Genomic DNA, 24,270 nt, shown 5'->3' on the forward strand with positions numbered 1-24,270 from the left:
TCCTCGCGGGCTATCTGAGCACAACACACTGACCACATGCGGGGGGTGGGTGGCTATCTGGGCACAACACACTGACCACATGCGGGGTGGGGGTGGGTGGCTATCTAGGCACAACACACTGAACACATGCGGGGGGGGGGGTGGCTATCTGGGCACAACACACTGACCACATGCGGGGGTGGGTGGCTATCTGGGAACAACACACTGACCACATGCGGGGGTGGGTGGCTATCTGGGCACAACACACTGACCACATGCGGGGGTGGGTGGCTATCTGGGCACAACACACTGACCACATGCGGGGGTGGGTGGCTATATGGGCACAACACACTGACCACATGCGGGGATGGGTGGCTATTTGGGCACAACACACTGACCACATGCGGGGGTGGGTGGCTATCTGGGCACAACACACTGACCACATGCGGGGGTGGGTGGCTATCTGGGCACAACACACTGACCACATGCGGGGGTGGGTGGCTATATGGGCACAACACACTGACCACATGCGGGGATGGGTGGCTATTTGGGCACAACACACTGACCACATGCGGGGGTGGGTGGCTATCTGGGCACAACACACTGACCACATGCGGGGGTGGGTGGCTATATGGGCACAACACACTGACCACATGCGGGGGTGGGTGGCTATATGGGCACAACACACTGACCACATGCGGGGATGGGTGGCTATTTGGGCACAACACATTGACCACATGCGGGGGAGGGGTGGGTGGCTATTCGGGCATAATACATTGACCACATGCATAGGGGTTGTGGGGGGGGGGGGAGGTATGGGTTTTTCTATGGCTATTTGGGCACATGAAGAAAACAATGATCACATATGGGTCAAGGTGGTGTGGTTGTAGGGAGAAAATTGGACCTGATGTCTGTAGGGCAGGGAGAAAATTGGACCTGATGTCTGTAGGGCAGGGAGAAAATTGGACCTGATGTCTGTAGGGCAGGGAGAAAATTGGACCTGATGTCTGTAGGGCAGGGAGAAAATTGGACATTTGGGTGGGATGAAGGAGAAAATTGGTCATAACGGCTGTATCTTTTGTCTCTGGTGAGTTGACGTAGCAGTTAAGTGGTGTTTGTAGAGATGGGATAAAGGGGTTCGTCAAGGGGTCAGTAGGGGTCGGATAAGTCCATGTGGTACTGGAGCGAAGATGTGGTTGACGGAACCATATTTACATACAACCGCCACCATTTGTACCACACGTGACCAGTGCCCGCCCCCTCGTCCGTTATTTTTGGTGGTGTCCAAGTGTTTACAAAAGCTTGATTGATTCGACCACGAACCACACAGCTGTAAATCGATAGAAAATTAGCACGGCAACAGGTGGTAATACACTTCAGGTGTTCAGCTTTTTAAAAACTCCATAGATATAATATACAATTTATTATCGGCGGCCAATATGGCAAGTCAGACTTTTTCTTTCGTCTTGCTCGTGGCATAAAAGGGCCAAACCAGGAGTCCTGCTTGGTGCTACTGGCTGGGTGCTACTGGTTAGGTGCTAATGGCTGGGTGCTACTGACTGGGTGCTACTGACTGGGTGCAACTGGTTGGGTGTTACTGGTTGGGTGCTACTGGTTGGGTGCTACCGACTGGGTGCTACAGACTGGGTGCTACTGGTTGGGTGCTACTGGTTGGGTGCTACTGGTTGAGTGCCACTGGTTGGGTGCTACTGGCTGGGTGCTACTGGTTGGGTGCTACCGACTGGGTGCTACTGGTTGGGTGCTACTATCAGAGCAAATTATATCTATACGCTAGGGTGTTACACTTCTGGGTTTTCTCCCACACTAAATTTTGGTGACATCACAGGGGTCTGATAAAAAACTCGGGGTGTGGGGGGGGGGGGCAGTGGGGGGGGGGGGGGGCAGGGGGGGGGGTGGGTTACGTCATCACACTAGTCCGGCGGAGAGAGAGACTGGTTTACGTCATCACACTAGCCCGGCGGAGAGAGGGACTGGTTTACGTCATCTCTCGAGCTCGGGGTTAATGATAAAAAAATTTATACCAGTCAGTAAACCAACGTGTAGATACAGATGTTTTATATACCAGCAGATACAGATATTTTATATTCCAGCAGATACTGATATTATATATACCAGTAGATACAGATGTTTTATATACCAGTAGATACAGATGTTTTATATACCAGTAAACCAACGTGTAGATACAGATGTTTTATATACCAGTAAACCAACGTGTAGATACAGATGTTTTATATACCAGCAGATACAGATATTTTATATTCCAGCAGATACTGATATTATATATACCAGTAGATACAGATGTTTTATATACCAGTAGATACAGATGTTTTATATACCAGTAAACCAACGTGTAGATACAGATGTTTTATATACCAGTAAACCAACGTGTAGATACAGATGTTTTATATTCCAGTAAACCAACGTGTAGATACAGATGTTTTATATACCAGTAGATACAGATGTTTTATATACCAGTAAACCAACGTGTAGATACAGATGTTTTATATTCCAGTAAACCAACTTGTTGATACAGATGTTTTATATTCCAGTAAACCAACGTGTAGATACAGATGTTTTATATACCAGTAAACCAACGTGTAGATACAGATGTTTTATATACCAGTAAACCAACTTGTTGATACAGATGTTTTATATTCCAGTAAACCAACGTGTAGATACAGATGTTTTATATTCCAGTAAACCAACGTGTAGATACAGATGTTTTATATACCAGTAAACCAACTTGTTGATACAGATATTTTATATTCCAGTAAACCAACGTGTAGATACAGATGTTTTATATACCAGTAAACCAACGTGTAGATACAGATGTTTTATATACCAGTAGATACAGATGTTTTATATACCAGTAAACCAACGTGTAGATACAGATGTTTTATATTCCAGTAAACCAACGTGTAGATACAGATGTTTTATATACCAGTAAACCAACGTGTAGATACAGATGTTTTATATACCAGTAAACCAACGTGTAGATACAGATGTTTTATATTCCAGTAAACCAACGTGTAGATACAGATGTTTTATATACCAGTAGATACAGATGTTTTATATACCAGTAAACCAACGTGTAGATACAGATGTTTTATATTCCAGTAAACCAACGTGTAGATACAGATGTTTTATATACCAGTAAACCAACGTGTAGATACAGATGTTTTATATACCAGTAGATACAGATGTTTTTCTATACCAGTAAACCAACGTGTAGATACAGATGTTTTATATACCAGTAAACCAACGTGTAGATACAGATGTTTTATATACCAGTAAACCAACGTGTAGATACAGATGTTTTATATTCCAGTAAACCAACGTGTAGATACAGATGTTTTATATACCAGTAGATACAGATGTTTTATATTCCAGTAAACCAACGTGTAGATACAGATGTTTTATATACCAGTAGATACAGATGTTTTATATTCCAGTAAACCAACGTGTAGATACAGATGTTTTATATTCCAGTAAACCAACGTGTAGATACAGATGTTTTATATTCCAGTAAACCAACGTGTAGATACAGATGTTTTATATACCAGTAAACCAACGTGTAGATACAGATGTTTTATATACCAGTAGATACAGATGTTTTATATTCCAGTAAACCAACGTGTAGATACAGATGTTTTATATACCAGTAAACCAACGTGTAGATACAGATGTTTTATATACCAGTAAACCAACGTGTAGATACAGATGTTTTATATTCCAGTAAACCAACTTGTTGATACAGATGTTTTATATACCAGTAGATACAGATGTTTTATATTCCAGTAAACCAACGTGTAGATACAGATGTTTTATATACTAGTAGATACAGATGTTTTATATTCCAGTAAACCAACGTGTAGATACAGATGTTTTATATACCAGTAAACCAACGTGTAGATACAGATGTTTTATATACCAGTAAACCAACGTGTAGATACAGATGTTTTATATTCCAGTAAACCAACGTGTAGATACAGATGTTTTATATACCAGTAGATACAGATGTTTTATATACCAGTAAACCAACGTGTAGATACAGATGTTTTATATTCCAGTAAACCAACGTGTAGATACAGATGTTTTATATACCAGTAAACCAACTTGTAGATACAGATGTTTTATATACCAGTAGATACAGATGTTTTATATACCAGCAGATACAGATGTTTTATATACCACTATATACAGATGTTGTATATACCAGCAGATACAGATGTTTTATATACCAGTAGATACAGATGTTGTATATACCAGTATATACAGATGTTTTATATACCAGCAGATACAGATCTATATATATAATTCTCTTCTTCGAGCCGTTAGAAAACAAGCTGCGAACGCTCTCCCTACCTCCCCACCCCTACATGGTTTTAGTGAGCTGTGTTCACTCTAAATGTTTACAAGCAGAGCCAACGATTTTAAACGTAGGGGGGGGGGGGGGGGAGGAGGGGGGGGGGAGGGAAGGAAGGGGGGGGGGGGGTTATGGTCCTTAACGAGCTACTTATAGTGTTTTAAAGAAATATTTTCAGTGTCAGTGTTGGTACTGTCGAATTCACAAATTATGAATTATTGAAAATTAGAAACAACTAAATAGCGGCGTATGTTATGCCGCGGGCCGGCTCGTGTTTTATATACCAGTAGATACAGATGTTTTATGTACCAGCAGATACAGATGTTTTATATACCAGTAGATACAGATGTTTTATATACCAGTAGATACAGATGTTTTATATACCAGTAGATACAGATGTTTTGTATACCAGTAGATACAGATGTTTTGTATACCAGTAGATACAGATGTTTTATATACCAGTAGATATAGATATTTTATATACCAGTAGATACAAATGTTTTATATACCAGTAGATACAGATGTTTTGTATACCAGTAGATACAGATGTTTTATATACCAGTAGATACAGATATTTTATATACCAGCAGATACAAATGTTTTATATACCAGTAGATACAGATGTTTTATATACCAGTAGATACAGATGTTTTATATACCAGTAGATACAGATGTATTATATACCAGTAGATACTGATGTTTTATATACCAGTAGATACAGATGTTTTGTATACCAGTAGATACAGATGTTTTATATACCAGTAGATACAGATATTTTATATACCAGTAGATACAAATGTTTTATATACCAGTAGATACAGATGTTTTGTATACCAGTAGATACAGATGTTTTATATACCAGTAGATACAGATGTTTTGTATACCAGCAGATACAGATGTTTTATATACCAGCAGATACAGATGTTTTATATACCAGTAGATACAAATGTTTTATATACCAGTAGATACAGATGTTTTATATACCAGTAGATACAGATGTTTTATATACCAGTAGATACAGATGTTTTATATACCAGTAGATACAGATGTTTTATATACCAGTAGATACAGATGTTTTATATACCAGTAGATACAGATGTTTTATATACCAGTAGATACAGATGTTTTATATACCAGTAGATACAGATGTTTTATATACCAGTAGATACAGATGTTTTATATACCAGTAGATACAGATGTTTTATATACCAGTAGATACAGATGTTGTATATACCAGTAGATACAGATGTCTGCTGTAGCTAACGTGTGACAGACGATGACGTCATTGCCCCTCTGGCCAACAGCGTCCACCGACTTGCAGACCAATTGATCGATGCCTTCCCCCTCCCTCCCTCAGCATGACTCACCGTTCAAGACGGGTATAATCCTCCTCCCCCCCCCCTCTTATCACCCCAAATCTTATATCGATCTGCCAAACTGTCTCCCTCTCTCCGTCCTCCCCACCCCAACCCAGATCCTTATGCCTCTCTCTCCGTCCTCCCCACCCCCACCCCAGATCCTTATGCCTCTCTCCATCATCCCCACCCTCACCCCACATCTTTATGCCTCTCTCTCCGTCCTCCCCACCCCCACCCCAGATCCTTATGCTTCTCTCTCTCCGTCCTCCCCACCCTCACCCCAGATCCTTATGCTTCTCTCTCTCCGTCCTCCCCACCCTCACCCCAGATCCTTATGCCTCTCTCTCTCCGTCCTCCCCACCCCTATGCCTCTCTCTCTCTTCGTCCTCCCCACCCTCACCCCAGATCCTTATGCCTCTCTCTCTCCGTCCTCAGCATACCCCCCTAACCTCACAACCTTATGCCTCCGTCTATCCCCATTCTCTCCCTCACCCCTCGACTATATTTCTGGGATCAGTTTGATCTAGCGATGTAAACAAGCTAGACATGGACACAGGGGTCAACTAATTACTCTTACCAGCGGTTCGGTGGTCTTAGACACATGATCAGAATATTGTGACGACTGACATATATAGTTAAGTGGTATAATTAGCAATTAGTGAACGTTATAAATAACTGACATTTCTATTGGTTAATTTAACAACGGATATTACTCTAGTGACATTTGCTTTTTTATCTTATGCGAAGGATATGCATTTAAAAAATGTAATGGATCCAAGGGAAATAACCGATATAATATAAGACAACAGCCAAGTCTTGGTTGTCGTTCTTATTCTTGCTGAGAACATACAGACGGAAAAAAGATCAAGTTATTAATCCTACTTAGGTTGGGGATAATGATATTGAATGTTAATTCTAAAAACCTTTCAGTATGATGTAAATAACTTATCCATACTAATACCACAAAAAGTAAGCACTCATCTCTAATGTTTTTTAACAAACGTCAAACAGCTGTAACCATATAGACGCAGTGTGGACAGCTGTATAGAGTGACGACAAATGTATAGAAATGTATAGATGTACAAAATAGACGGATCAAAGCAGGGCTGTACAGTATCTCACAACAGCCGTACAGTAAAAATATATTATGGATGGTTCACAAAGAAGATTGGGGAAGATGTGACTAATGACAGACGTTAATGAAGGGAACGTTCGCGTAAGGATAGGGGCGGTGACCACTTACTACACAGAATTTACTGAGGTCGTTTCAAGAACTAACATAAATATAGCCAAATGTGCCAGATAAATATATTCAACTTGTTGGACTGTCAGTTATGTAATCCAATCAGACTATTAGTAAAGATGTGTATGTGGTGTTTGTGTGCGGGCAGTGTGTATGTGGTGTTTGTGTGCGGGCAGTGTGTATGTGGTGTTTGTGTGCGGGCAGTGTGTATGTGGTGTTTGTGTGCGGGCAGTGTGTATGTGGTGTTTGTGTGCGGGCAGTGTGTATGTGGTGTTTGTGTGCGGGCAGTGTGTATGTGGTGTTTGTGTGCGGGCAGTGTGTATGTGGTGTTTGTGTGCGGGCAGTGTGTATGTGGTGTTTGTGTGCGGGCAGTGTGTATGATGTTTGTGATATGTGCGTAAGTGCAGTATGTGTAGTGTGTGTGGTGTGTGTGGTGTGTGTACACAATGCCGCGTGATTTGTGTATTATGTGCTACGTGTATTATGTGCTGCGTGTATTATGTGCTGCGTGTATTATGTGCCGCGTGTATTATGTGCCGCGTGTATTATGTGCCGCGTGTATTATGTGCCGCGTGTATTATGTGCTGCGTGTATTATGTGCTGCGTGTATTATGTGCCGCGTGTATTATGTGCTGCGTGTATTATATGCTGCGTTTATTATGTGCCGCGTGTATTATGTGCCGCGTGTATTATGTGCTGCGTGTATTATGTGCTGCGTGTATTATGTGCTGCGTGTATTATGTGCTGCGTGTATTATGTGCTGCGTGTTACGTGCTAGTTTGATGATGTGCTGTATGTGAAAACTCACCAGGACACCAGGACCTGCTGGTTGATAAACAGGGCCTCAGACAGCCGTTTACTGGACTTCTTATGTCGGTTCAACATGCCGGATCTACTTCACCTGCCCACTCTAGGACTCAAATCTTGTTTCAGAGTTTTGTATTTCATCCAATGTTATTGAATCAAGCACAGATCGCACATAAATCATTCTCATTTACCTAGCTTATTTAGTTTAGTTTTCACACACAGTTGTATTTTTACTGTCTTTCTTTAAAATAAAAACAAGAACCAGCTCAATGCAAAATTAAGTTTCGATCTAGTTTGGATTGTGTCTCTGTTTTTGTCTTCATTCTTCAAATTATGTCTGTCTAGTGTCTCTAGGTTATCTACTGGGTGGACACAGAGAAAGTGGACATTAGGTGACACTGTCAGTGTCAATGTCTAGTGTATCTAGGTTATCTACTGGGTGGACACAGAGAAGGTGGACATTGTCACTGTCAGTGTCAATGTCAGTGTCAATGTCTCCCAGATAGGGCCACTCAATAGGGGTCAACGTGAACCACAAGGGACAACTTAAACAATACCAACTTAAACACCAGGGCCAACTAAAACACCAGGGCCAACTTAAACACCAGGGCCAACTTAAACACCAGGGCCAACTTAAACACCGGGGCCAACTTAAACACCGGGGCCAACTTAAACACCGGGGCCAACTTAAACACCAGGAATAACTTAAACACCAGGACCAACTTAAACACCGGGGCCAACTTAAACACCAGGGCCAACTTAAACACCGGGGCCAACTTAAACACCAGGGCCAACTTAAACACCGGGGCCAACTTAAACACCAGGGCCAACTTAAACACCGGGGCCAACTTAAACACCAGGAATAACTTAAACACCAGGACCAACTTAAACACCGGGGCCAACTTAAACACCAAGGCCAACTAAAACACCAGGACTAACTAAAACACTTGAACCGACTAAACACTTTGGCCAACGCCACTTCAAACAAGGGACAAAAAATGTTTCATGTCATTTATTCTGAACTTTGCCCTCAAACATTTCTTTCTGCTCGAGTAAAGTGCTTATGATTAAGACAGCTTTTAAAACACCATTCGTGTCACAACTTATAGAATCTAGATCAAACACCATTCGTGTCATAACTTATAGAATCTAGACCAAACACCATTCGTGTCACAACTTATAGAATCTAGACCAAACACCATTCGTGTCACAACTTATAGAATCTAGACCAAACACCATTCGTGTCACAACTTATAGAATCTAGACCAAACACCATTCGTGTCACAACTTAAAGAATCTAGACCAAACACCATTCGTGTCACAACTTATACAATCTAGACCAAACACCATTCGTGTCACAACTTATACAATCTAGACCAAACACCATTCGTGTCACAACTTATACAATCTAGACCAAACACCATTCGTGTCAACTTATAGAATCAAGATCAAACACCATTCGTGTCACAACTTATACAATCTAGACCAAACACCATTCGTGTCACAACTTATAGAATCTAGACCAAACACCATTCGTGTCACAACTTAAAGAATCTAGACCAAACACCATTCGTGTCACAACTTAAAGAATCTAGACCAAACACCATTCGTGTCACAACTTATAGAATCTAGACCAAACACCATTCGTGTCACAACTTATAGAATCTAGACCAAACACCATTCGTGTCACAACTTATAGAATCTAGACCAAACACCATTCGTGTCACAACTTATAGAATCTAGACCAAACACCATTCGTGTCACAACTTAAAGAATCTAGGCCAAACACCATTCGTGTCACAACTTATAGAATCTAGACCAAACACCATTCGTGTCACAACTTAAAGAATCTAGACCAAACACCATTCATGTCACAACTTATAGAATCTAGACCAAACACCATTCGTGTCACAACTTATAGAATCTAGACCAAACACCATTCGTGTCACAACTTATAGAATCTAGACCAAACACCATTCGTGTCACAACTTATAGAATCTAGACCAAACACCATTCGTGTCACAACTTATAGAATCTAGACCAAACACCATTCGTGTCACAACTTATAGAATCTAGACCAAACACCATTCGTGTCACAACTTACAGAATCTAGACCAAACACCATTCGTGTCAACTTATAGAATCTAGACCAAACACCATTCGTGTCAACTTATAGAATCTAGACCAAACACCATTCGTGTCAACTTATAGAATCTAGACCAAACACCATTCGTGTCAACTTATATAATCTAGACCAAACACCATTCGTGTCAACTTATAGAATCTAGACCAAACACCATTCGTGTCACAACTAATAGAATCTAGACCAAACAGCATTCGTGTCAACTTATAGAATCTAGACCAAACACCATTCGTGTCAACTTATAGAATCTAGACCAAACATCATTCGTGTCACAACTAGTAGAATCTAGACCAAACACCATTCGTGTCACAACTAATAGAATCTAGACCAAACACCATTCGTGTCACAACTTAAAGAATCTAGACCAAACACCATTCATGTCACAACTTATAGAATCTAGACCAAACACCATTCGTGTCACAACTTATAGAATCTAGACCAAACACCATTCGTGTTACAACTTATAGAATCTAGACCAAACACCATTCGTGTCACAACTTATAGAATCTAGACCAAACACCATTCGTGTCACAACTTATAGAATCTAGACCAAACACCATTCGTGTCACAACTTATAGAATCTAGACCAAACACCATTCGTGTCACAACTTACAGAATCTAGACCAAACACCATTCGTGTCAACTTATATAATCTAGACCAAACACCATTCGTGTCAACTTATATAATCTAGACCAAACACCATTCGTGTCAACTTATAGAATCTAGACCAAACACCATTCGTGTCAACTTATATAATCTAGACCAAACACCATTCGTGTCAACTTATAGAATCTAGACCAAACACCATTCGTGTCACAACTAATAGAATCTAGACCAAACAGCATTCGTGTCAACTTATAGAATCTAGACCAAACACCATTCGTGTCAACTTATAGAATCTAGACCAAACACCATTCGTGTCAACTTATAGAATCTAGACCAAACACCATTCGTGTCACAACTAATAGAATCTAGACCAAACACCATTCGTGTCACAACTAATAGAATCTAGACCAAACACCATTCGTGTCAACTTATAGAATCTAGACCAAACACCATTCGTGTCAACTTATAGAATCTAGACCAAACACCATTCGTGTCAACTTATAGAATCTAGACCAAACACCATTCGTGTCAACTTATAGAATCTAGACCAAACACCATTCGTGTCACAACTTATAGAATCTAGACCAAACACCATTCGTGTCAACTTATAGAATCTAGATCAAACACCGTTTCTAACATGGATACTCGGACACTGGTCAACATAGGCCTTCTATCTAAATATGTGTCCACAACAAACGGGATCAAACAAGGTTTGATAAAGACAAGGATGAACACGACACCTCGACATGTAAAATCCACGGTTGTCTCTGTACTACACTAGTAAAAAAAAAATGGTTCGTCCTATAATTCAAGTGTAATGTTGACCAAATGGTTCATCCTATAATTCAAGTCTAATGTTGACCAAATGGTTCGTCCTATAATTCAAGTCTAATGTTGACCAAATGGTTCGTCCTATAATTCAAGTCTAATGTTGACCAAATGGTTCGTCCTATAATTCAAGTGTAATGTTGACCAAATGGTTCATCCTATAATTCAAGTGTAATGTTGATCAAATGGTTCGCCCCATTCAGCACCCAAGAACCTCCACCAAACGACTCAACAATGACAAGCAGATAAGGCACGCCCTAATCCAGTGTTGCTGTCTGTTGTGTGTCAAGTTTAAGTGTTTGTCACTGGGTACATATACGTAGTGTGTCGCGTGCACGTAGTGTGTCACTAGCACGTAATATGTCACTAGCACGTAGTGTGTCACATACACGTAGTGTGTCACTAGCACGTAGTGTGTCACTAGCACGTAGTGTGTCACTAGCACGTAGTGTGTCACTAGCACGTAGTGTGTCACATACACGTGTCACATACATCCAGTGTACCATATAGATGGCATACGTGTATCACATATATCCTGAACAAACAGACAAACAAGACATCTGATACTATCCAAGTACAAGGCAACTGGAGCGTGACGAAGACAACAAGAAAGCCGGAAGTCATCCTAAATGTTTAGTAAGCTACAATCGTGACTTTACACGGGTCATCGACAGGTCATCTGGTACATATTTAGTGTTCTGTTTGAACGGGCCGTGTCTTGTGTCACTGTGTCCAGTTAAGGTGTGGGTCTCGTTGTGTTGTGTCGCTGTTTTTTGTATGTGTCGCCGTGTTGGTGTCGCCGTGTTTGTGTCGCCGTGTTGTGTCGCTGTGTTGTGTCGCCGTGTTGGTGTCGCCGTGTTGGTGTCGCCGTGTTTGTCGCCGTGTTGGTGTCGCCGTGTTGTGTCGCCGTGTTGGTGTCGCCGTGTTGGTGTCGCCGTGTTGGTGTCGCCGTGTTGGTGTCGCCGTGTTGGTGTCGCCGTGTTGGTGTTGATGTGTTGTGTCGCCGTGTTGGTGTCGCCGTGTTGGTGTCGACGTGTTGGTGTCGCCGTGTTGGTGTCGACGTGTTGGTGTCGCCGTGTTGTGTCGCCGTGTTGGTGTCGCCGTGTTGTGTCGCCGTGTTGGTGTCGCCGTGTTGGTGTCGCCGTGTTGGTGTCGCCGTGTTGGTGTTGATGTGTTGTGTCGCCGTGTTGGTGTCGCCGTGTTGGTGTTGATGTGTTGTGTCGCCGTGTTGGTGTCGCCGTGTTGTGTCGCCATGTTGGTGTCGACGTGTTGGTGTCGCCGTGTTGGTGTCGCCGTGTTGGTGTCGCCGTGTTGGTGTCGCCGTGTTGTGTCGCCGTGTTGGTGTCGCCGTGTTGGTGTCGCCGTGTTGGTGTCGCCGTGTTGGTGTCGCCGTGTAGGTATAATCGCACCACATGTTGAGTCATGGAGTTCACGCCCTTGTCCACGACAAACTAAAGCAATGATCTCTGTAAACCTTGAAGGTTAATTAGTGGCTAGATGGGGTCCCACATGTACCTGTCCGACACACACATTCAGGTGCATGGAAATCTTCGCTACACCTGTTGGTTCCGGCTTGACCCACGCACTACCCGACACGGAGCATGCAGGTCAACAGTAGGGGGGGGGGGGTCTTTACAGGGTCGTAAGGGTCCTGATAACTGTCTTTACAGGGGTCGTTAGAGAAGATGTTATAGGGATAATTTGGAAAATTCTTTTTAGAACATGAAAATGAAATGGTGTTAAGTGGGGTTAATTAAGAAAGGTCAAAGCTGTTATTTATTAGATATATCTAAGCTCTTTACGTGGGTCAATAATTAGTCCACAGTGGGTCCAATGTGTTCGAGGCGAAACTCTGACCAATAAATAGTCAGGAGAGAATATAATTCCACTGTTCGGCTGGTTGCCAGAAAACTATAGGACTGGCCAGAACACATCACCACACCACTGGCCGGCTTGCTACACACAAATAATGTTTTACAAGTAATGTCCGAAGGGTATCCACACAAACATTTAGAATACAACTTGTTTGAAACCAATCCATTGTAGCACACCCACAGAACACGACACAACTTGACTAGTACTGGCTAGCTAATCTAAATTCTCCACACGAGCAAGTGAAATAGCGGCAAGTGAAATAGCACGAACTGTCTTGCTGGGTCCCCCAAACATTTTAATCCCATCTACCGGCCGCGGCTATCAATAATTCAGGGAGAAATCTATCACTGAGGTTCAGACAGAGCCCTACTATAGCCAGCCCAACACAGTTGTTTTTCCCACTTGAAAATGTCGACGGTACACACAGTCCGTGTCACAACACACTAAGGTCTCTGTCACCGCGCCAAGGGGACTCAACTACCCAGTTTAATGGATTGTCTACCTTCTCTTGCCTACAGTACTTGGTGCCGCTCAGCATGAATAATGGGGGTGGGGGTGGGGGTAAGAAGACTTAAATCGCCGTTAACAATGGACTACATTTAAAAACACAACACCTAAGCTAATCCCTGAGAATATTCTGACAATTGGTGTAACCGAGTCAAGCAACTGGGTCGTTTTAAATTTGGAAGTGTTCCATGTAGTAAATAATTGAAGAATACAAAACGGAGATGGTGTGATTAGACTACTGGGATCAGGAACGTTTAACTATGTTGAATTGGAGAGTAATAATTGCTACAACCAAAATAAAATAATGTTGCTACCCGTAATTCTTTTTAAAAATCTGGCATTGGAAAGGTTTGTAAATGAATGTGCCAAGCTATGACATAAACCTACAGTGGCAGATGTGGCGCTAGGCTGTCCGGACTAGCTATCTTCTATTTTAACACTGGACGTTCATTTCTAACTGACCAGTAGAAATATGTGTGTAGTGTGGTGTAGGACATATGACATACCCGACATGATGGCCATCACCGTGGCATCAAACCGTGTATGAACTCGCACAAAATGTGTTTGAAATGTTTTCTGTTCTTTAAGCTACAGCTTACAAATACCAGCTCAGGTCACTTCAACAAGTAGGGAGTCAACTTGTATGTGTAGACAGAAGCCATCTGATCCAATGACTCCTTTGTCGTCTGATACACTTGTGTCAAGTAGGTCCTTGAATGGACGAGGTGGGGGATCAACAATGGTCTAAACAGGATCAACATGTCCACGTTATAGAGGTTGTTTTTTAATCATTCGTAGCGTGTTATTGCCGGATGGAAAACAAAAGGGTGGGGGGGGGGGGGGTAAAGGAATGGTTCGCTGTACCCAATCATAGAACAAAATGGCAGGAGTCAGCCACTGACCACAACCACAGCCACCAGCCACTGATCACAGCCACCAGCCACTGACCACAGCCACTGATCACAGCCACCAGCCACTGACCACAGCCACTGACCACAGCCACCAGCCACTGACCACAGCCACTGACCACAGCCACTGACCACAGCCACCAGCCACTGACCACAGCCACTGACCACAGCCACTGACTACAGCCACTGATCACAGCCACCAGTCACTGACCACAGCCACTGACCACAGCCACCAGCCACTGACCACAGCCACTGACCACAGCCACTGACCACAGCCACTGATCACAGCCACTGACTACAGCCACTGATCACAGCCACCAGTCACTGACCACAGCCACTGACCACAGCCACCAGCCACTGACCACAGCCACTGACCACAGCCACCAGCCACTGACCACAGCCACTGACCACAGCCACCAGCCACTGACCACAGCCACCAGCCACTGACCACAGCCACCAGCCACTGACCACAGCCACTGACCACAGCCACCAGCCACTGACCACAGCCACTGACCACAGCCACCAGCCACTGACCACAGTCACTGACCACAGCCACTGACCACAGCCACCAGCCTCATAAACAATACATACATTAATCCAATTAAGAATAAATAAATAATAGTAATACGTTGTAGTAGTGGCGGTAATACGTTGTAGTAGTGGCGGTAATACGTTGTAGTAGTGGCGGTAATACGTTGTAGTAGTGGCGGTAATACGTTGTAGTAGTGGCGGTAATACGTTGTAGTAGTGGCGGTAATACGTTGTAGTAGTGGCGGTAATACGTTGTAGTAGTGGCGGTAATACGTTGTAGTAGTGGCGGTAATACGTTGTAGTAGTGGCGGTAATACGTTGTAGTAGTGGCGGTAATACGTTGTAGTAGTGGCGGTAATACGTTGTAGTAGTGGCGGTAATACGTTGTAGTAGTGGTGGTAATACGTTGTAGTAGTGGCGGTAATACGTTGTAGTAGTGGTGGTAATACGTTGTAGTAGTGGTGGTAATACGTTGTAGTAGTGGCGGTAATACGTTGTAGTAGAAGTGATTAGGGGTGGGCATACAATGTAGCAGAGGTGGTCATTCAATGCAGAACCGCATGCATGAGAATTAGAAACATCTGATTCGTGTTTTAGTACTGGGTGCCACGAATGCACATCCTAGTTAACGATGCACATAAATCCGTTAACGACGCACACACATCCCAGTTAACGACGCACATACATCCCAGTTAACGACGCACACACATCCCAGTTAACACACACACACACACACACACCAGTTAACGACGCACACACACACCGGTTAATGACGCACACACACACCGGTTAACGACGCGCACACACACCGGTTAACGACGCACACACCCAGTTAACGACGCACACACACACCAGTTAACGACGCACACACACACCAGTTAACGACGCACACACACACACACCGGTTAACGACGCACACACCCAGTTAACGACGCACACACCCACATCGGTTAACGACGCACACACACCGGTTAACGACGCACACACCCAGTTAACGACGCACACACACACACCAGTTAACGACGCACACATACACACACCGGTTAACGACGCACACACCCAGTTAACGACGCACACATACCGCCTACCTAGGGAGGATGTGATGACTCCAGAACATGGCGGCTGGTGGCTGAGACGTCTGGCTGTAGGGCGATGCTGTGTACAGTTGGACTCGGATCTCACTGTGGTAGTTCATTTCCTGCAGCAAATCCTCGTAGATTGTCAGTGGTAAAGTACCCGGATCTACAGCTATATCCCACACGCTAAAGGCTGTATCCTGAGTTATATCCAACACGCTACAGGCTGTATCCTGAGAGAGCTATATCCCACACGTTAAAGGCTGTATCCTGAGAGAGCTATATCACACACGACTAAAGGCTGTATCCTGAGATGGTTCCGTCACAAACTTCTGCTCCCCAGAGACAGACGTCAACACAAGGTTTCTCCATGACTCCAATGGTACACGGACGCTGACTCCAGTTGTACACGGACGCTGACTCCAGTTGTACACTGACGCTGACTCCAGGGTTACTCCAATGCCTGTGATTGCCCCACAAGTTGCGCTGGCCAGGACTGCTCAACACGTAACATGCACGCCACTGTCCGACTAAATGAACACAACTATATGCAAATCACCTTTACAGCGCCGTGCTTTGAGCGGCGCTAATTAACGCGGCCTCTAATTATGCCACTTGGCGCGATCTGACTCAGAGCAGACACACAACAGTGAGCTCCAGCATCTGCTCACGGGGCGTACACTGGTACACACTGGACACGCGCTCCCCCGTGGCCCCCGGGCATGACGCCCCAGAAATCCGGAGAGGCGGTGGTAGAGACTTACAGGGGAAGGAACTCCAATCAAGGCGTGGAGCGAAAATCAATACATTGACGCTACTTTTCCTGGGGTTATGTCCCTTAATTAATCGGATACAACGTTTTACCGTCACTAGTTAGCACAGTAGTCAGCAGTGTAGACTGTGAGGGTTGGGTGTGAGTGAGAGAAGTTAGTGTGTGGGGAAGACTAGCGGTTGTGTGAGTCGTCTGGAGTTTAAGGGGGTCCTATGTGTGAGTGTGAGAGGATTGTCTGAGGGGGTGAGCGACGTTTATGTTTGTAACGGGTGTGACGATTTGTGCTTGCATGTTAAGTGAATCATGAGTTGGTACAAAGGCGTGAGTGATGAGTTGGTACAAAGGCGTGAGTGATGAGTTGGTACAAAGGCGTGAGTGATGAGTTGGTACAAAGGCGTGAGTGATGAGTTGGTACAAAGGCGTGAGTGATGAGTTGGTACAAAGGCGTGAGTGATGAGTTGGTACAAAGGCGTGAGTGATGAGTTGGTACAAAGACCGTGAGTGATGAGTTTGTATAAAGGCGTGAGTGATGAGATGGTACAAAGGCGTGAGTGATGAGTTGGTACAACGACCGTGAGTGATGAGTTGGTACAAAGACCGTGAGTGATGAGTTGGTACAAAGGCCGTGAGAGATGAGTTGGTATAAAGGCCGTGAGTGATGAGTTGGTACAACGACCGTGAGTGATGAGTTGGTACAACGACCGTGAGTGATGAGATGGTACAAAGGCCGTGAGTGATGAGTTGGTACAAAGGCGTGAGTGATGAGTTGGTACAAATGCGTGAGTGATGAGTTGGTACAAAGGCGTGAGTGATGAGTTGGTACAAGTGCCGTGAGTGATGAGTTGGTACAAGTGCCGTGAGTGATGAGTTGGTACAAAGGCGTGAGTGATGAGTTGGTACAAAGGCGTGAGTGATGAGTTGGTACAAGTGCCGTGAGTGATGAGTTGGTACAAAGGCGTGAGTGATGAGTTGGTACAAAGGCGTGAGTGATGAGTTGGTACAATGGCCGTGAGTGATGACTTGGTACAAAGACCGTGAGTGATGAGTTGGTACAAAGGCCGTGAGAGATGAGTTGGTATAAAGGCCGTGAGTGATGAGTTGGTACAACGACCGTGAGTGATGAGTTGGTACAACGACCGTGAGTGATGAGATGGTACAAAGGCCGTGAGTGATGAGTTGGTACAAAGGCGTGAGTGATGAGTTGGTACAAAGGCGTGAGTGATGAGTTGGTACAAAGGCGTGAGTGATGAGTTGGTACAAGTGCCGTGAGTGATGAGTTGGTACAAAGGCGTGAGTGATGAGTTGGTACAAAGGCGTGAGTGATGAGTTGGTACAAGTGCCGTGAGTGATGAGTTGGTACAAAGGCGTGAGTGATGAGTTGGTACAAAGGCGTGAGTGATGAGTTGGTACAATGGCCGTGAGTGATGACTTGGTACAAAGGCCGTGAGTGAATGATGCGCTATCCACTGTAGCCACAAGGAACGTGTGGTCAACATTGCCAGATATACCTGGTCGTCTTTCACCTGAGCTCACCACATACCTGGTCGTCTTTCACCTGAGTTCACCACATACCTGGTCGTCTTTCACCTGAGCTCACCACATACCTGGTCGTCTTTCACCTGAGCTCACCACATACCTGGTCGTCTTTCACCTGAGCTCACCACATACCTGGTCGTCTTTCACCTGAGCTCACCACATACCTGGTCGTCTTTCACCTGAGCTCACCACATACCTGGTCGTCTTTCACCTGAGCTCACCACATACCTGGTCGTCTTTCACCTGAGCTCACCACATACCTGGTCGTCTTTCACCTGAGCTCACCACATACCTGGTCGTCTTTCACCTGAGCTCACCACATACCTGGTCGTCTTTCACCTGAGCTCACCACATACCTGGTCGTCTTTCACCTGAGCTCACCACATACCTAGTCGTCTTTCACCTGAGTTCACCACATACCTGGCAGGTCTCGGACGGTGAAGGTAAGAATGGCAGGGGGGGGGGGGGTAATTTAATAAGGGTGAGAACAGTGCCACCACCTAGAGGTCAGAGGTGAAACATCGCTTTCGATTGTGGGATAAAGTTGGTGAATGCGGAACTGTGGTTTGTTTTTAGTAGGAGTAGCATCTTTACGGTGGGGTGGGGAGTATATGGGGGGGGGGAGTATATAGGGGGGTGGGGAGTATATAGTGGGGGGAGTGTTGTGTGGATAAAATGGGTGCACGGGTAAATGGGTGTTGTATTGTGTTTGTGTGTGGGGGGGGGGGGGGGGGAGGAGAGTAACGTGTTTATGGGTAGGGGTGGGTTCGTGTTCGTGGGTGGTCCAGTGTACATAAGGTGTACTGTGTACAAGAGCACGTACTAGGTAAAGGTGTTAACCAGCCATCGCTACCGTGTCTGCACAAGTTAATTGCTGAAACAACAATAACCGCATCGGTGTCAAGGTGAGCGATGAAACATCGGGAAATTCCCTTCTAAGTAGGTCGCACGAGCAAAGACATGGCCCCATATTTCATTATTTACCTTGGTTATTGTTACGGCTCATGATGAACCGTTACCTGTCTTTGTCTGCTAACCCGGGCGGTCATGTTCATCTAGTGTACTGCTCACACTGACACAAATGTGTGATAATCTAGTTAGCGCACGTTGGCAAAAAAATCACTCACACTGACACAAATACATGAAAAAGTTAGTGTACGTTGGCAGGGGGCGTCTTGCTAGTGTGAGTTATTTTTGTACTCATTAACAACTGCCGCTATCGGGGTGGCAAGTAGTACCAATACATGTGGAGATAATCTCTGTTGCAGATTCACTGCTCAAGATAAACTGGACAGTCTACTTATGTACTGCGTGGATCGACTACATTGATGCCGTAGTTCCTTCCACGCCAGGACTACAGATCAGGCAAATACAGCACGATGACATCACGTCAAGTCGCGAACTTTGAACTCTCGGGTTACAAACCTACAGGTGCAATCTGTCTTGTGCCGCCGACACACGGCGGATCGTCATGAAGATAAGAGAGCCAGTATCTAATGGGTCATCATGACACGCTGACGTGCACCCACATCTACAGAACAAAGCCAGGTCTGTGACATCCAGGCAGACGATGAATCATGATGTAATAAGCAGACGTCACTCAGTCGTGAGCAGTCGGTCAGGGTCAAGGAAAGATTGTCGTGGTACGGAGGGGGCGGCGGGGTTAGGGTAGAGAAATATCACCCGAAGCCTCAGCACTTATCTAAAGCTGGGGTTCGTGACCTGCACACCCAGGGAGAGCCGCTACCCGCAGGTTTATAAAATACATTCCTTATCTAAAACCTATTTAGTTTCCTGCTTTCATGTTACACGCATCCAAAGGTACTTTATTCATTACGTTCTTTTTTTACAGGTACAAACTTTTAAGAGGAGCAAACTTTTAAATGAACTACAATGTCCACCCTCAATTCTCCCCACTCTCAAAGGTCTCCCCCCCCCTCCCCAAGAAATTGCTTACAACGTCACAAACAAAAAGTAGCGATTGATTAAAAGTTGTACCCCTTTATTTGACATAAGGGTGTGGGCTGTGTGATGAAAAGGTTTGGGAACCACTGGTCTACATGAGAGAATAGTTGGCACTTTGAAGCCACGTTCTGTGTGATGAAAAGGTTTGGGAACCACTGGTCTACATGAGAGAATAGTTGGCACTTTGAAGCCACGTTCGGCATAAATGTGCAACCTTTGGTGTAACCGCAGACAGAAAGGCCAGGACCCCTGTACCCCAGGCTTTAAGTGAGACCCGATGGCAGAAACAACAACAGACCCCTCCCCCACCCCCTCCCACACACGTGTCTTTCATCCAGGGGCCAGACAATGGAGGGTAAAAAATGTAGTTGGCGTGTGTGTGTGGGGGGGGGGGGTTGTTTACAGGTACATCCAGATGAGTTGCGGCGTACTGTTATATAGTCAGGTACAAATGTTTATATAACGTCCTGGACGAACTTATATAAAGTCAGGTACAAATGTTTATATAACGTCCTGGACTAACTCATATAAAGTCAGGTACAAATGTTTATATAACGTCCGGGACTAACTTATATAAAGTCAGGTACGAACTTTAATAGAAAGGTAGCTACGAGTAAGATCTATTCAACAATTAAACTCAGATGTTTAGGGGGAAAAGGAGGTCTAAGTTACATAATTTCAATTATAAGCTTAAAATAACAACAAATATGAATATTTATTTACAATAGTTAAAATTCAGCAGTCAGACAATGATGCAATAGGACGGTGTGCTTGTGGTACCAAGTTTTACATAGCTCTATGTAATACAGGGGCCAGACCTACCTCGTCAGGTAATACCGGGGTCAGACTAACTTTTTATGTTATATCAGGGTCGGATATTTGGCCTACCTTGTTATATAATGCCGGGGTCAGACCTACCTTGTTATATAATGCCGGGGTCAGACCTACCTTGTTATGTAATGCCGGGGTCAGACCTACCTTGTTATGTAATGCCGGGGTCAGACCTACCTTGTTATGTAATGCCGGGGTCAGACCTACCTTGTTATGTAATGCCGGGGTCAGACCTACCTTGTTATCTAATGCCGGGGTCAGACCTACCTTGTTATGTAATGCCGGGGTCAGACCTACCTTGTTATGTAATGCCGGAACTCCAGCGCGGGAAACACGCTGACCTTGTTTTTATACCGCTGGCGCGCGAGGCACGCGCTGGTGCAGCAGCCATGTTGGGTCCTGTACATCATCTTGACACAGTCCGGCACGTGCAGACACTCGGAGAAGAGCGCCATCTCTCACACGTCTGCTTGGGCAGACTATCTCATTGGCTGTCTGCACCAAACATGTGCTCACACTATGTCGCTCACAGATGTCCAAGATTTAAAGCACACATTCTGATGTTAACAATTCACATTGGGAACAAGTACCAACACATTTCACTACGTCAGTGAGTTGTCGCAATATTTGAAACAGCTATTCCGACCAGTAGTAGAAAAAACTAAAACAATACGATCTACAAACTTAACGAGACGAAATGTGTCTGAAAAGACGAACACTTGCAAGAAATTGTGTCGTTAAATATAGCTACCGGTGTTTGAAAGGTTTTTGGCATGCGTCGAGCAACTAAAAGCATGTTTGAACCTTCGTGGTGAACGCAGAAACGATCCGGGAATAACAAGGTCTAGGCCTAGCAAACAACTGTCGAGGGAGGCTGGATTAAGCGCTTCTCTCTCAGAATCCACTATCCACAAGAAGGATTACTCCCACACAATATCCAGAAATGTTTAGACAAAACGTCTTAGTCCTCCGCGAGTGTCTTGCTGTTGTAAAGAAAAGTAAACATCAATCTTCTTGTAAGCGAAACATGAGATGGAAGCGCAGGGAAAAAAATACACGTTCACTATAGAACGTGCTCTTGTGCACCGGTGCGCACTAAGTGTGCAAAAAGTTTACGTACATTGTAAAGCTTTCTTGCATAATATTACCAGATAAAAATATGTGTAAATGAAATTGAATATCAAGCTGGTATTCATCCAATTCACTGCTGGAGTTATAAATATTTCATGAGAAAATTCTGGACAAACGTTAGCTGTGTCAGCCACGTAGAGTTTTGATCTGGTAGATCAGTCAGGCAGAAACCAGATGTATGAAGGCTTGGGTCAACGCGAAACAGCATGGTAAACATGATGACTCATCGTGTCACAGTGACCAGTGGCTAGTGGCTAGTTAGAACGGTCACGGTTGGTTTCCCCTCCCTGTGGTATGGGTGGAGTTGGGTGACATGTAGACTGACCGCTGGTCAAGTCGGTTTGTATTGGAAGCTCATCCTTCATCCTTGGGTACTACAGTCTTTTGTAGACCCTGTAGATACCTATCTGTGGCCTCACTAACCGCAGGTGTCACCGGTAATGGTCTCACTCACCGACTACAGGTATCACTAACACCAGTCTCACTTTTAGTCTTATCACAAGGCGGTCATCTCAGAGCATTCAGCCAAAGAGCCACGATGTCAATCATACATTCATGTGTGTCGCAGTCATCTTGTCTTGTGCCCCAGTCATACAAGTATTATCTACAGGCACTAGACAGGCACTAGACAGGGGCTACAGGCACTAGACAGGCACTAGACAGGGGCTACAGGCACTAGACAGGCACTAGACAGGGGCTACAGGCACTAGACAGGCACTAGACAGGGGCTACAGGCACTAGACAGGCACTAGACAGGGGCTACAGGCACTAGACAGGCACTAGACAGGGGCTACAGGCACTAGACAGGGGCTACAGGCACTAGACAGGCACTAGACAGGGGCTACAGGCACTAGACAGGGGCTACAGGCACTAGACAGGGGCTACAGGCACTAGACAGGGGCTACAGGCACTAGACAGGCACTAGACAGGGGCTACAGGCACTAGACAGGCACTAGGCAGGGGCTACAGGCACTAGACAGGGGCTACAGGCACTAGACAGGGGCTACAGGCACTAGACAGGGGCTACAGGCACTAGACAGGGGCTACAGGCACTAGACAGGGGCTACAGGCACTAGACAGGCACTAGACAGGGGCTACAGGCACTAGGCAGGGGCTACGGGTATTCTTCATACAACTGACAACTATCTGACAGGCCGTATCACGTGGTTAGACCACAGATGGTGAGTGATATGGGCAGACACAGGGCTGGGGTAGGGTAGTAGGACATATCATCTTTCTACCCTACGCTACAGGTGTCCTAATTATAGAGGACATGGCAGTTGAGTTAATGGGTATGTACTGAATGTAGGGGACCAGGCTGGGGTAATGAGAACAGATAAGTAAATGTCTAGGATAGTGGAGTGAGGTATGGTACTAATTTTATCTTTACATAACTGCGGCGGGTACAGATGAGATCAGGCTTTCGATACGCTCAGCCATAGGTTAAAGGTCATTGCTTTTCGGTTAAAGTTAAAATTAATGATGTCCAGTTGAGATGTCCAGTTGAGATAACGGCGCCACATGAGCAGTCTGAAATGGAGAACTTAACTATCGGGTATCCCCGTGTTTTGTTCCCAGCTACCTTGGTTGTCGTCGGGCCACAATGTTCTGTGGCGCGGTACTTAGACTTTATGATGGGGCTACTACAGGGCCGACAACCTAATTTAGTTAGACTCTATGATGGGGCTACTACAGGGCCGACAACCTAATTTAGTTAGACTCTATGATGGGGCTACTACAGGGCCGACAACCTAATTTAGTTAGACTCTATGATGGGGCTACTACA

At 44.7% G+C, this 24,270-nt stretch overlaps 1 protein-coding gene across 4 annotated transcripts in view; it reads right to left on the reverse strand.

Annotated features, from left to right (window-relative positions):
• The window catches only part of LOC131944644 (IQ motif and SEC7 domain-containing protein 1), a 74,609-nt gene that overhangs the window by 33,210 nt on the left and 17,129 nt on the right, over positions 1 to 24,270 (reverse strand). The window contains exons 1-2 of one of the 4 annotated variants that reach the window (XM_059305388.1): positions 13,155 to 13,634; positions 7,776 to 8,015 (exon numbers count right to left, since the gene is read on the reverse strand). The exons of 2 other annotated variants lie outside the window; for them this stretch is intronic. In XM_059305388.1, coding sequence (XP_059161371.1) covers positions 7,776 to 7,852 — 77 coding nt within the window. In that variant the 5' untranslated portion in view covers positions 7,853 to 8,015; positions 13,155 to 13,634. Of the gene's footprint in view, positions 1 to 7,775; positions 8,016 to 13,154; positions 13,635 to 21,650; positions 22,421 to 24,270 lie in introns of those variants that run through there. One more of the 4 variants, XM_059305386.1, reaches the window with a different exon arrangement.

This window comes from Physella acuta, unplaced genomic scaffold (assembly GCF_028476545.2).
Source record: "Physella acuta isolate Inbredline_101_S28 unplaced genomic scaffold, ASM2847654v3 ptg000502l, whole genome shotgun sequence".
Classification (NCBI taxonomy): Eukaryota; Metazoa; Mollusca; class Gastropoda; family Physidae; genus Physella; species Physella acuta.